The 14,911-nt window shown below is 45.2% G+C and overlaps 1 protein-coding gene and 1 pseudogene across 8 annotated transcripts in view; both read right to left on the minus strand.

The window, feature by feature from the left end:
- The window catches only part of LOC134806991 (putative uncharacterized protein encoded by LINC00269), a 51,096-nt gene extending 40,022 nt beyond the window's left edge, over positions 1 to 11,074 (minus strand). For 3 of the 8 annotated variants that reach the window (XR_010158470.1, XR_010158467.1, XR_010158469.1), the window contains exons 1-2: positions 2,188 to 2,278; positions 1,558 to 1,661 (exon numbers count right to left, since the gene is read on the minus strand). Coding sequence is in view for 3 of the 8 variants with exons in the window: in XM_063814279.1 (XP_063670349.1) it covers positions 1,558 to 1,661; positions 2,794 to 2,898; positions 9,203 to 9,238 (245 nt within the window). In the remaining 5 variants the exon portion in view is untranslated. Of the gene's footprint in view, positions 1 to 1,557; positions 1,662 to 2,187; positions 2,279 to 2,793; positions 2,899 to 4,336; positions 4,448 to 9,202; positions 9,279 to 10,656; positions 10,792 to 10,972 lie in introns of those variants that run through there. The other 5 variants (XM_063814281.1, XM_063814280.1, XM_063814279.1 and 2 more) reach the window with 4 other exon arrangements.
- LOC104007274 (rab5 GDP/GTP exchange factor-like) overlaps positions 11,023 to 14,911 on the minus strand; it is a 72,118-nt pseudogene continuing 68,229 nt past the window's right edge.

The raw sequence follows: 14,911 nt of genomic DNA on the forward strand, positions 1-14,911 counted from the left end.
CGATCTCGGCTCTCTGCAACCTTTGCCTCCTGGGTTCAAGCGATTCTCTTTCCTCAGCCTTCCGAGTAGCTGGGATTACAGGTGTGTGCCACTATGCCCGACTAACTTTTATATTTTTAGTAGAGACAGGGTTTCACCATGTTCGCCAGGCTGGTCTTGAACTCCTGACCTCAGGTGATCTGCCCACCTCAGCCTCCCAAAGTGCTGGGATTACAGGTGTGAGCCACCGTGCCTGGCCAGTTTATTATTTTTTCTAGAGACAGGGTCTCACTATGTTGCCCAGACTGGCCTTAAACTCCTGGGCACAAGTAATCCTCTGGCCCCCACCTCCCAAAGAGCTGGGATTACAGGATTGCACCAACACATCAGGCCCTAACAAACACTTCTTGAGCTCCTACTAAATACCAGGCACTATAATAGGTGCCCAGGAAACAGCAGTGAACAAGGTATAAGAGTTTCTGCCCTTGGCCGGGCGTGGTGGCTCACGCCTGTAATCCCAGCACTTTGGGAAGCTGAGGCAGGTGAATCACCTGAAGTCAGGAGTTCGAGACCAGCCTGACAAACATGGTGAAACCCTGTCTCTACTAAAAGTACAAAAATTAGCAAGGCATGGTTGTGCATGTCTGTAATCCCAGCTACAGCTACTCGGGAGGCTGAGGCAGGAGAATCGCTTCAACCCAGGAGGCGGAGGTTGCAATGAGCTGAGGCGCTGCACTCCAGCCTGGGCAACAAGAGTGAAACTCTGTATCCAAAAAAAAAAAAAAAGTTTCTGCCCTCGCAGAGCTTATAGGGTAGCAGGAAATTGATATAGCTTGAACGTTTGTCTCTTCCAAATCTTACTGAAATTGAATCCCTAATGTTGGAGGTGGGGCCTGGTGGGAGGTGTGAGTCATGAGGGCAGATCCCTCATGAATGGCTTGGTGCCCTCCCCAAGGTAATGAGTGAATTCTCTCTCTACTAGTTCACATGAGAGCTGATTGTTTAAAGAGCCTGGCACCTCCTCCCCTCTCCCTTGCTCCCTCTTCTCAACAAGTGACATGCCAGCTCCTCCTTCATCTTCCACCATGAGAGGAAGCCTCCTGAGGTCCTCACCAGCAGATGCTGGTACTATGCTTTTTTTTTTTCCTGAGACAGAGTCTCACTCTGACACTCAGGCGAGAGAGCAGTAGTGTAATTATGGCTCATTGCAACTCTGACATCCCGGGCTAAAGAGGTCTTTTTACCTTAGCCTTTCAAGTAGCTGAAATCACAGGCATGCATCAGTGTACCATCATACCTCGCTATTTTTTTTTTTTATTTTTAGCAGAGACAAGATCTTATCATGTTTCCCAGGCTGCTTTCGAACTTCTGGGCTCAAGCAATCCTCCTGCTTCAGCGTCCCAAAGTTCCGGGATTACAGGTGTGGGCCACTGCTCCCAGCCTGGCACCATGCTACTTGTATAGTCTGCAGGACTGTGAGCCAAATGAACTGTTTTTCTTTATAAACTACCCAGCCTGAGGTGTTTCCTTATAGCAATGCAAAATGGACTAATCTAGGAATCACAGGCCAACACTTACCAGACTGTGATGAGCACATGACAATAGTACAGACTGGGACTGAAACATTCCCCAGGGGCTTCTTGTTGCATCATAGAGAGTAGGGTGAGACATCTTGGCTGAGGCTAAAGATGAGCAAAGATGAGAGTGAAAGAGTGATGATGGAGGTAGGGAGAGGGTTTCCTGAAGGACCAGTAAAGTCCCCCAAGGAAACTGACATTCCTGTGGCTGGAGGGTAGGGATTTGGGGAGGCTGGTGCAGGATAAAACTGGGAAGGTGAGCAGAGGCCAGCTCTTACCAGGCCCTGTGGCCAAATTAGTTTGGACTTTGTCTTAAAGGCAATGGGCAGTCACCAGCAGGTTTTAATCAAGAACTATTTTGATCCAAATTTGCCTTTTAGGAGAATTCCTCTGGCTTCAGTGAACAGGCCGAAGTGAGCAAGCCTAATAGGAAGACAATTGGAGGCCCTCACAATAAACCAGTGTAAAAGAGAATAGGGCCGGGCATGGTGGCTCCTGCCTGTAATCTCAAAACTTTATAAGTCCAAGGTGTGTGGATGGCTTGAGCCCAGGAGTTTGAGACCAGCCAGAGCAATGTGATGAAACACATCTCTACAAAACACAAAAATTAGTTGGGCATGATGGCTAGTACCTGTTGTCCCAGCTACCCCAGAGTCTGAGGCAGAAGGATAGCTTGAGCCTGAGAGGTTGAGACTGCAGTGAGCCAAGATCAAACCACTGTGCTCCAGCCTGGGCAACACAGGAAGACTGTCTCAAAAAAAAAAAAAAAAAAAGAAAAGAAAAAGAAAAAGTTCCCATTCTTCACTTATTAGTGCCCTAACATTATCATGAGAACCTTGGTGACACAGTGAATTCAACTGTCATGGTAATTCAGCAACCAACACGTTTAATAATTATTGATTACCAATTGATATTGATTACCAATAATATCACCCCTGTGGATACAAGAAATAAGGAATTGTGTTTGTGCTATCATGGAAGCTCTCTGGATCTCAGACCATGACTTATGCTGAGAGGTAAAGACTTGAGCTTTTTGCTTTTCTCTCTGTAAGTGCTCAAGTGCAGCGGTCTCCAATTTTGGGGGGACCAGGGACCGGTTTTGTGGAAGACAGTTTTTCCATAGACTAGGGGCAGCGAAGGTCAGTTTTGGGATATATAAAGCACATTACATTTATTGTGCACTTTATTTCTATTATTATTACATTGTGGCATATAACAAAATAATTACATAACTCACCATAATGTAGAATGAGTGGGAGTCTTGACCTTCTTTTCCTGCAACTAGATGGTCCCATCTGGAGGTGATGGGAGACAATGACAGATCATCAGGCATTAGATTCTCCTAAGGACAGAGCAAGATAGATCCCTTGCATGCACAGTTCACAATAGGGTTCGTGCTCACATGAGAATCTAATGTTGCTGCTGATCTGACAGAAGGCAGAGATCAGGTGGTAATGTGGGGAGCAGCTGGAAATACAGATGAAGCTTCGCTCACCCACCCTCTACTCGCCTCCTGTTGTGTGGCCCAGTACAGGCCTGTGACCCAGGATCAGGGGTCCCTGCTGAAGTGCATCCAAAAGGATTCTTCCCACACCAGTCTTCATAGTGGTCAAGTGCAGCAGCCACTTAGCTCCCAAGGCATGTGCCTCCACTGGCATTTCATCACAATCAACAGCAAGTGGTAGCTTGAGTCATTATGAGGTCACTTCCTGGAAATCACCAGCATCCCATTTCCCATTGCCAAGGAGCTCAGCGCTGCCCCTTGGATAACCAAACCTATCCCCAAATCCCAGTTGTCTGGGTCTATCTCCCGGGACCCTTCCTAGCATCAATTCTGTATTTGTCAGAGTCCTAACAGGAGACATAAACCACTCAAAAGTTTAAAGTGTTAAATTTAAAATAAAAAATTATTAATTATAACAGGGCAACAGCATAATGAGAGATTTGCTACCAAAAAGTAAAGAGAATGCTAGAGAATATAGGACTAGCAGAGGCCAGGCATGGTGGCACATGTTTATAATTTCAGCAATTTGGGAAGCCAAGACAGGAAGATTCCTTGAGGCCAGGAGTTTGAGACCAGCCTGGGAAACACAGTGAGACCCTGTCTCTACCCAAACAAACTAACTAACCACAACAAAAAAAAACCTGGGTGTGGTGGCACACACCTATAGTCCTACGTACTTAGGAGACTGAGGTGGGAGGATTGCTCGAGCCAGGGCAGTCAAGGCTGCAGTGAACCATGATTTTGCCACCGCACTTCAGCTTGAGCAACAGAGGGAGACCCTGTCTCCAAAAAAAAAAAAAAAGAGTATAGGACCAGCTGATATAACAAGCAGTAACTGTCCCTACTGTCCCAATGCTGAGATACTGTGATCAAGGAAAAGACTCCCCCACTATGGCTGAGATCCAGCCCCCGCTTGGAGAGAGCACAGTCATGGGTAATTCAATAGCAGAATTGCTGCATTACCACATGGTTGAACATGCTAGCAATCTGCCCTCTGGAATTTGCTGAAAATTCACCCTCTGGGGTGCTAGATTAAGCTATTAATGAACAGTTGTCTCACTACAAATCCACCCAGGCAGGTGCAGAGAACTGCTGGTCACTGGGTGCTGCTGAGCACCATGCAGGGCAAGAGCCCGGTACTGGAGAAGCTCAGTGCCTGTGGAGATTCGCACACCACAACCAGAAAGAAAAGCCTCTTACAAGGTCCCTCTAGTACTATGTACTGACAACATTTAATCATGTACCAGCTGACAGAAGAAGCATTTAAGGAACCCACCTCTATGTTTGCAGATCAGGCAGTGAAGGGTGAATATGGAACTGATGGGCAGTCATTGGATGGATAGCTGGTACATGACACGTTTCCTTCTACCAAGAAAGAAAGGGAAGAGAGAGAAGAGAGAGAGGACCAGGCATGGTGGTTCACACCTATAATCCCAGCAGTGTGGGAGGCCAAGGAAGGTGGATCACTTGGGTCCAGGAGTTAGAAACCAGCCTGGGCGACATAGTGAAATCCTGTCTCTACTAAAAATAAAAGAAATTAGCTGAATGTGCTGGAGTTTGACTGTAGTCCCAACTTCTCAAGAGGCTGAAATAAAAGGATCACGAGTGTCTGCGGGTTCGAGACTGCAGTGAGCCGTGTTCACACCACTGCACTCCTGCCTAAGTGACACAGCGAGATCATGTCTCAAAAAAAGAAATGTTGGTGAAAATGTGGAGAGATTGGAACCCACATACATTACTGGTGGGAACACAAAATGGTTTAACTACTTTGGGTGTTTCTTTTCTTGTCATTTTATTTATTTATTTATATTTTTACTTCTTTTGTGTGACAGAGTCTCACTCTTTTGCCCTGGCTGGAATGCAGTGGTGTGATCCTGACTCACTGCAACCTCCACCTCCTGGGTTCAAAAAATTCTCCTTGCCTCAACCTCCCGAGTAGCTGGGATTACAGGCATCTGCCACCATACCCAGCCAGGCTGGTTTTGAACTCCTGACCTCAAGTTATCCACCCACCTTGGCCTTTCAAAGTGCTGGGATTACAGACATGAGCCACCGCACCTGTCTTCTTGTCATTTTAATTTGATTTTTCAAAAACCGAGACAGGGTCTTGCTATCTTGCCCAAGCTGGTCTCTCTTTACTCATAGGCTCAAGTGATCCTCCCACCTCAGCCTCTCATGTAGCTGGGATTACATCAGTCACTGCACCTGACTGGTGTAACCACTTTGGAAAACAGTTTCTCAAAAGGCTAAATGTACAACATCATAGAATGCAACAATTTCTCTCCTAGGTATATATCCCAGAAAAATAAAAATGTATGTCCACACAAAAACTTGTACATGAATCTTCATAGCAGCATTATTCATAACAGTCAATACATGGAAACAACCCAAATGTTCATCAACTGAAGAATAAATAAAATGTGTTGTTTCTGTACCATGGAATATTATTCAGCCATAGAAGGAACGAAATACTGACATGTGCTATGACAGGAAGGAACTCTGAAAATACTGTGCTAAGAGGGAAAAAAAACCCAGCCACAAACAATCACATATTGCACAACCCTATTTATATAGAAGGTCCAGATTAGGCAAATCTATGGTGACAAAAAATAGATCAGTGGTTGCCTATGGGGAACACAGAAGCGTTGAGGGGAGTAAGCCACTAGCTTACTCCCCGCCACGTTCTTAGCTAGTGCAAAGAACAGCGGATTTCTCTATAGGGTAATGAAAGCTTCTAAAATGGATAGTGGTGATAGATCACAGCTCCATGAATATTCTAAAAACCACTGAATTGCATACTTTGATAAACAAATTGCATGGTATGTGAACTACATTTCAATAAAGTTGTTATTTAAAAAAAGAAAATAGCAGACTGGACCCAGATGGCCCATGGCTGCCTATAATCCCAGCACTTTGGGAGGCTGAGACAGGAGGATCAATTGAGGACAGGAGTTTGAGATCATCCTGGGCAGCATAGCACGATCCCATCTCTACAACAAAAAAATAAAAAATTTAGCTTTGCATGGTGGTGTACGTCTGTAGTCCAAGCTACTTGGGAGGCTGAGGCGGGAGTACTGCTTGAGCCCAGGAGTTTGAATCTACAGCGAGCCATGATCACACCACTGCATTGCAACCTGAGTGACAGAGCAAGATCCTGTTTCTAAAAAGGAAAGAAAAGAAATGCAAGTTTTTATCACTTTGTGAGAGTAACCAAGTTTGTAGAGAAACACATAAGAACAAGAGCACTGAATGGTGAGAATGGGAGGCTGGTTACACTCATTGCTAGCTAAGGGACTTCTGAAAAATTCATGAGTAAAATCACAGCTCTGGGGGTCAGTCAGGCAGCCAAATGATGAATGTTAAATCCATTACAAATGCCCATCGTCTTTCTTTACATCCCTTCTAATGAAAAATTCCTAACTGCCTAAATAGCAAGTGTTCTCAAATGATAGCAGCTGTTTATTAAAGAAATAACACCTCAAATTTTAAAAACCATGAGTCAAATATTATTTTCTTCCTCCCATTTTACATGTGTGCAACCTAAAGAACAGAGAATTTAAGTAATTTTTCTAAGTGGCAGAGCACAGATTTAAATCCTATTACCTTGGCCTCAGAGTTTGTGCTTTATTTTATTTTATTATTTTAAAATTCACCTTTTTTAAAACCAAGAGGCTTATGCAAAATTCTGCTAGGATTCAAAAAAAGCCTCTTGCTTTTCCTGACTGTGGGTGCAGGCAGGGCTCGTGCTGCATTTTCTTTACTTATAATTGGATGGAGACATGATGGATGGAGACATGACGACAGGAGCTCTCTTGGTCATTGTGCACCAGAAAGGAGAGTGAAGAGAGGCACAGGGAAGCCAGTCTTACCATGTTTGAGCAACTGAACCAATGTCAGCCTCAGCCTACCTGCACAATTACTTTTATGTGAGAAAAACAGGCATCTCCCTATTTTGATAATCACAGCTAGCTACAGTAGCAAACAATCCTAAAGTTATTCTTGGTAACATTATTCCTACAGCCTCAATCCTTTTAACTCGTTATATTAGCTGTTCATTTCTCTGTTTTTCCTGACATCTAATTGACAACCAAAAGTTTATGTTATTAAATAAGCTTTGGATTAACGGGATCAATGAATGAAGAGTTTAAAGATAGCAAAAAAAAAGTTCACAGAAGTACCTGCCAAATGTGCCAACTGACTACTATGAACTAATTTACTTTTGAGAAACATGCTATTTCTTATACGCTACTGACAGTGCCTATAAAAATGGTGCACATTAACTGGCTGTTTTATTTTCTCCCCAATCTTAATATCTAATATCCACAGACTGAGATTAGAGCACCAACGTATACAATGTAACTTCATACTAGAGTTAGAAGGGGATACAAGGTGTAGAAATCATAATCTTCTCCATAAAGTTCCTGTCACCTTGGAATTAACCTCCCTTTTACACAGTCTCATTGTTCACCTTGTTCACATCTTCATAGGTTCAGGCTCAGGTCTCTGTGGTCACACAGTGTGTCTTTTTACCAAAAGGAACACCTCATGCACTTTTCCAAAAGGAGAAAAGTAAAGGTTTGAATGGATTTTTAGTTCTCGGCATTTTTGAACAGAAATAATCAGGTATTAAGTTGCTCAAAGATGCCCACAAGCTTTCATAGGAGAAACATCTAATTCATAACCAAGAGTTTATGTTATTAAGTAAGCTTTCCTTTAACAGGATCAATGAATGAAGAGTTTAAATACTCGCTCTAATCCCCATTCAGTCATCTGGTATACTCTCTGTGAGATATACTCTCAGTCATCTGGTATACTCTCTGCGAGGTATACTCTTAGTCATCTGGTATCCTCTCTCTGAGTATGCCAGATGATTAAATGGAAATTATTGCACCACTAAACACCAGTACTGCAAACTCTTGTTTAAAAAATCAACACCTAGGACAGAAAAAAATGATCCTAGGCTGGGCGCGGCGGCTCACACCTGTAATCCTAGCACTTTGGGAGGCCGAGGCAGGCAGACTGCCTGAGCTCAGGAGTTTGAGACCAGCTTGGGCAACATGGTGAAACCCCATCTCTACTAAAATACAAAAAATTAGCCGGATGTAGCCAGGCGCGGTGGCTCACGCCTGTAATCCCAGCACTTTGGGAGGCAGAGGCGGGTGGATCATGAGGTCAGGAGATCGAGACCATCCTGGCTAACACAGTGAAACCCCGCCTCTACTAAAAATACAAAAAAAAAAAATAGCCGGGCTTGGTGGCGGGTGCCTGTAGTCCCAGCTACTCGGGAGGCTGAGGCAGGAGAATGGCGTGAACCCGGGAGGCGGAGCTTGCAGTGAGCCGAGATCGCGCCACTGCACTCCAGCCTGGGCGACAGAGCGAGACTCCGTCTCAAAAAAAAAAAAAAGAAAGAAAAAAAAATTAGCCGGATGTGACGGTGTGAGCCTGTAGTCCTAGCTACTCGGAAGGTTGAGGCAGGAGAATTGCTTGAACCCAGGAGGCTGAGGCTGCAGTGAGCAGAGATCATGCCACTGCACTCCAGCCTGGATGACAGAGCGAGACTTTCATCTCCAAATAAAAAAGAATGATCCTAACGCAGTTATTTCCTTTTGCATTTATGAGGAGATGGAAGAAATACCCATATTTGATGGTTGGTTGGGAACTGTCTTTGGTATTGTATGAAGTATTTTAATACTGTGAACATGAAAAGATGAGAACCCTGCAGACCCCGTGGGCATGGAGAGAAGGAAGTACATTAGAGGGTGTCGTAGGAAATACTTTGATTCCAGGCACTGCTGTTTAAACCACCCCTCAACTTCCTTTCCTTAAAAGAATAAAAAAAACAAAGCAGACAAAAGATGAAACATTCCATGTGACCCTCTGCACCCTTATTTGTTGTAATAAAGGAAAAGCATTTTAGGGATTTTCTTGAGTGCAGTTTATGATGTGATCCATGTTATTTACTTCCTGTTAATAATTTTCAAAATTTCAATTAAAGACATTCAGAAATTTAGCTTTATCACAGGCAGCTGTTCACAGGTAAAACTAGTTTGGTTACCTTCATCTGTATAAACATGAAGCTAGTGAATTGACATAACTATTAAACTGGAGTATTAACAGAAACATGGCAAGGACTGGCCCTTACCTTCCACAGTGACCTCAATTTCAGGAACCTTTTCATTACTCTCAGGGCTTCGTGGTCTTTTTAGAAACTGTGAAGCTGTAAAATAGAGCACAGAATTACTTTAGTATATTGTAGAAAAAAATACAGAAGGAGATGCTTTATAAGAGCAGAGCATTAAAATTCTTTCAGTTTGGCTCTTTTCAAAGAAACCTGCAGAATTAAACTTGTAGTGTAATCCTCCACAGGGGGCTCAACAAAGCCATGGAAACATGAGTGAAGTGGGATTGCAAATGTGACACTTCCAACAAAATTTTTTTAAAGAAAAAGAGGTCCATTAAATAAAATACCTTAAAAAGGCAAGAAACTAACTGCAAGTCCCACAAAGAGAGTGGACAATGATTCTGTGTGATTTAAGAAATGCTGATAAAGAGTGTCTTAATGCAGTGAAATATAATACGAAATACAGGTAATCTCTTACCTTTAGTGTTTATTTTATTAGCCACTCCAGGAGGTAACTAGGAAATAACTAGTTCAGGTCTAGAAAGAAACTTACTTTTTACCAACAATGGTGGCCTCACAGCTAGTAAAACGGTTGTGATATGACCAGGGTTTTTTCCTAAAGCTGATCACAGAGTCATCCTGTAATGTCACAATAATTCCTATCATTGTGGATGAAAACCCTGACTTTTCCTTCCTATGACTGGCAAGTAATTGTCTGAAGAGTAAATTACTTCTTTCATGAAAAAGAAAATTAACACTAGTGTACTTTCTTCAGCCACTAAAGTTCTGCAGAAATGCAGATATAATAAGAAAAACTCAATCATCAGGCCGGGCATGGTGGCTCACACCTGCAGTCCCCATACTTTGGGAAGCTGAGGTAGGTGGGTCACCTGAGGTCAGGAGTTTGAGACCAGCCCGACCAACGTGGTGAAACATCATCTCTACGAAAAATACAAAAATTAGTCGGGCATGGTGGTGCATGCCTGTAATCCCAGCTACTTCAGAGGCTGAGGCAGGAGAATCACTTGAACCTGGGAGGCAGAGGTTGCAGTGAGTGGAGATCGCGCCACTGCGCTGCAGCCTGGGCAACAAGAGTGAAACTCTGTCTCAGAAAAAGGAGAAGAAACTCAATCATCAATATTTACTTGCTAATAAGATTGACCCAGGAATAACAGAGCAGAAAAAACCCAGCAGATTAAACTTCATTCAAGTACTTAGGTATAGTGCATGCCACCACAGTGTGTCTGAACATCGTGGAGGCAGCGGTCACTATTCTTGCACTGATGAAGATGACTGAGTACGGGATGGGGAATGGCAGGGGCAATGGAGAGTGCCAGGACTGTGGCTCAGAGCCAGGCTTTTCCATCAAGGACTTACAGCCACACCTGTCACCTCTAGCTAGAAAAACATTTTAGTAGAAATGTCATTTTATTGTTTTAATTCCAGAAATGACGACAGTGGCAAATAGAACTTACTTTTTATTGTTGTTGTTGTTGTTGAGGCAGAGTCTCGCTCTGTCACTCAGGCTGGAGTGCAGTGTTGTGATCTTGGCTCACTGCAGCCTCTGCCTCCCAGGTTCAAGTGATTCTCCTGCTTCAGCCTCCCAAGTAGCTGGGATCACAGGTGCCCGCCACCATGCTCACCTAATTCTTTGTAGTTTTAGTGGATACAGGGTTTTCCCATGTCTGCCAGGCTGGTCTCGAACTCCTGACCTCAGGTGATCTGCCTGCCTCAGCCTCCCAAAGTTCTGGGATTACAGACATGAGCCACCACACCTGGCCTAAAACTTACTTTTTACCAACAAACTTGATGTTATTACTCCCACGGACGATCCTTTTAAGTCATGGAATTCCAAACCAGGAGGGCTTCAAAAGGGAATCCTGTCTGGCAAACCTTCTAAACATACAGGAACTCGGGGTTTGATTCAAACACAGGATATGGTTCTTTTACTGCCTCAGCTGAGGTCCAAGAGCTTAAGCTGAAAGAGAACATAATTTGTGGAAAATAAAATTTGACACAGACATTCTTTTATTTGTATCTGCATTCTCAAGTACATTATGGACAAGTTCCCTACAATCAAGCAATATTCACTTCATATTGAAGGCATTTTGCTTAGGATATTGGGCAAATCTGAAGAACAAGCCTAAAAATTAAGTACTTTTGGGAGGAACATTTTAACCCTTTCACTCAAAAGAAGAGTTATGTTAGTAGCCAAAATGACCTCTGTGTTCTAAGCAGAAATGACCGAAGGCCATTCCACACACCAGTGGCCCTTGGCAGCCTTTGCATTCCATCAAGAGTCAGGGTAGCTGTTCAAAGACAGGTGGTGTCTATGATGCAACTAAGCAGCACTCAGTAAGTTCATGTCATATACACACAGTAGACAGGATTCCTGACAAGAGACAGGAAACATCAGCACCAGGTATTGAAATAATGGACAGGAATGCCCCAGGAATGCTGTGAGTGTTCCCCAGTCCTTACTTCCTTCTCCATGACAGATACACCCAAAACTGAAACACACTTTCTTGCTGAGCCTGTTCAGAATCGTTCAAGACAGCACTCCAGGAAACCTCTGTCAACAAATCTAAGTATTTGCCACACATGTTAGCCAGATTTGAAGTACAGACAGTGGAATGACACTTATCCCAACGCCTCCCTTCCTCTCCCATCCTGACACATGAGAAAGCTGAATCCAAGAGAAATGAAGTCACCTGCTTGGTTTCAATAGCAAGTGTAGTAGTAAAAATAAACCAAAGCCCAGTTTCTGGGACCTTCCTTTTTTAGGTCCTAAACTTCTATAATTCACTCAGACATAACCCTTTACTGATACGTTATCAAATTAAAGACCAACAATAGGTGAAGGACTATGAGTCCCTTCATGTTCATATGAAAGGGCAAGACTCTTATCTCCAAAAAATAAAAAAATAAAAAAATATTTCAATTTAAAAAAATAGTGTGATGGTCTTTGGCAATGTTTAAATAGAAAAGAAGAGTATCACTTTCAAATAAGCTGACACTTTCTGAACATGTAATAACCAGGGTCACAGAATCACAGAGGCCAGTGAGAAGACTAAAAAGTACCCCTGTGAGCCCCAGTGATACATACACCACCAGGAAAATTTCCTGTTCCTGTCGCTCCAACGAATCCACAGCAACATAATGTCGGCAAGTGACATGATCTGCCTCCCCTACCTCCAGGCAGCCACAGGGAAAGTGGAGAGCAAAGGGACCATTCCCTGTGTCACTGATAAGTGAGGCTCAATGGGAAACATGAAGCATGAGGGGCACCCAAAGGTAGGTGACAAGTTCAGTATCTCCCCTTTGTCTTCCTGCTTCAGGTATTATCTGCATCTTCTCTTTTCATGATAAGGAAAGCAGCAGCAATAGCAATAGCGTGTCTAAATGTGGGACTACCCATCGAGCATCATGGAACTTAATATAGAAGTTTATACAACCCTGAGAGCTTTCAGAACCTGGTGTCCTAACATGTACATCCAAGTTTTCTAAAGCTCTTGACCAGGCAGTAGACTATGAGCCCCCAGGAGTTCACACAGGTTTTCTAGGATCTTCGCACTGCTAACCACAGTCATGGCAACGCCTTCATTGCCTTTTTAAACAATTGTTTTCCCAATTATCCCCTTAAAATTGGGCAGTTTAGGCTGGGCACGGTGGCTCACGCCTGTAATCCCAGCACTCTGGGAGGCCAAGGTGGGCAGATCACATGAGGTAAGGAGTTTCAGCCTGGCCAACATGGTAAAACCCTGTCTCTACTATGAAATACAAAAATTAGCTGAGCATGGTGGTGGATGCCTATAATCCCAGCTACTCAGGAGGCTGAGGTATGAGGTATAAGAATCCCTCGAACCCAGAAGGTGGAGGTTACAGTGAGCTGAGATAGTACCAGTGCACTACAGCCTGGGCAACAGGAGTGAAACTCCATTACACACACACACAAAAGAAGCAGGCCCAAATATATATATATTTTTGAGACGGAGTCTTGCTTTGTTGCCCAGGCTGGAGTGCAGTGGCGCGATCTCGGCTCACTGCAAGCTCCGCCTCCCGGGTTCACGCCATTTTCCTGCATCAGCCTCCGGAGAAGCTGGGACTACAGGCTGCTGCCACCATGCCCAGCTAATTTTTTGTATTTTTAGTAGAGACGGGGTTTCACCATGTTAGCCAGGATGGTCTCGATCTCCTGACCTTGTGATCCGCCCACCTCGGCCTCCCAAAGTGCTGGGATTATAGGGTCCAGCCAGCCTCATGTTTTCTTTAAGCAGTCCCTCCCTGTTGCACAGTTGGATAGTTTATTTTTTTATTTTTTTAGACATGGTTTACCTCAGTCTCGCAGGACGGAGTGCTGTGATGGCATCACAGCTCATGGCAGCCTTGAACCTTGGGGTTCAAGGAGCTGGGAAGTTGAGGTGAAACTACTGAGATGGGGTCGCGCCACGTTGCTCAGGCTGCTCTTTAACTCCTGGCCTGAAGGGATCCTTCCGCCTCGGCCGCATCCAGACATAGTTTTCTAGTTTTGACCCACATAAACACTGTGCTGGGTCGGAGTTTGTCAACTACCCATCTCCAGCCAGCAACACAAAGGACCTGGCAGGAAGGTCGCGGTTACCAAGCTCCACTCTAAGGAGAAAACAGCCTAGCTCCAGGCACTGTACCGTCACTGTGACGTCGCGGAAGGCCCGGTGCTGTGACATCGCCGAAGACACGCGCCTTCGGAGAACGCCCGTCCCCGTGACGTCACCAGAGGTGCGCCCAATCGGAACTCGAGGCGGGGCTGCGGGGGAGGGGGGGCTGCGGGGGAGGGGGGGGCTGGGGCTTCCAGAAGCGCGCATGCCCAGGCGGGTGGCCACAGGCAGCTGGTCAGCTTCTGCAGGCTCGGACCCGGCGGCAGGCAACAAACTACAAGGGGAGCTTTACCACTGCCTGGATTACTACTACCTGCGCGACTTCCCGGCCTGCGCGTTGGGCGCAGCAAGGGCTTGACGCTACTGGAGCACGCGCTGCGCACCAACGGGCTGGCGCCCAGCGGGCACAAGCACAAGGTGGCGCAGAAGCTCCTCAATGGACAGCACAAGCCCGCTAGAGCCAGCTGCAGTCCTTGCCACGCACTCACCTCACCTGAGGCTGTGTAGGTGCGGCCCCCAACACCTAACCCAGCCAGGTACCGGGGACCACAGCAGCGTCCCCTGCCGCCCAGCGCCGCTCATACTGGGCAGGGTTGGTCCCCTCTGAGGCTGCCCCGCATTAGGGAGCTGCACCCCCTAGCTTGACCTCTGATGGCTGTTGCAGCAACATTAAAACCTTTGGAAATTTGTAGGGTGGTAGAAGGGGCTAGGAAACGAAGAAAACATCTTATTAAAAATAAAAGCGATCGGGCCAGGCGTGGTGGCTCACGTCTGTAATCCCAGCACTTTGGGAGGCCAAGGGAGGTGGATCACGAGGTCAGGAGTACAAGATCATCCTGACCAGGATGGTGAAACCCCGTCTCTACTAAAAATGCAAAAATTAGCTGGGCGTGGTGGCGGGCACCGATAATCCCAGCTACTAGGGAGGCTGAGGCAGAGAATTGCTTGAACCCGGGAGACGGAGGTTGCAGTGAGTCGTGATCGCTCCACTGCACTCCAGCCTGGGCGACAGAGCGAGACTCCGTCTCAAAAAGAAAAAAAAAGAATTGCTTGAACCCGGGAGGTTAAGGTTACAGTAAGCCGACATTACGCC

This window comes from Pan troglodytes, chromosome 6 (genome assembly GCF_028858775.2).
Source record: "Pan troglodytes isolate AG18354 chromosome 6, NHGRI_mPanTro3-v2.0_pri, whole genome shotgun sequence".
NCBI classification, from domain to species: Eukaryota; Metazoa; Chordata; class Mammalia; order Primates; family Hominidae; genus Pan; species Pan troglodytes.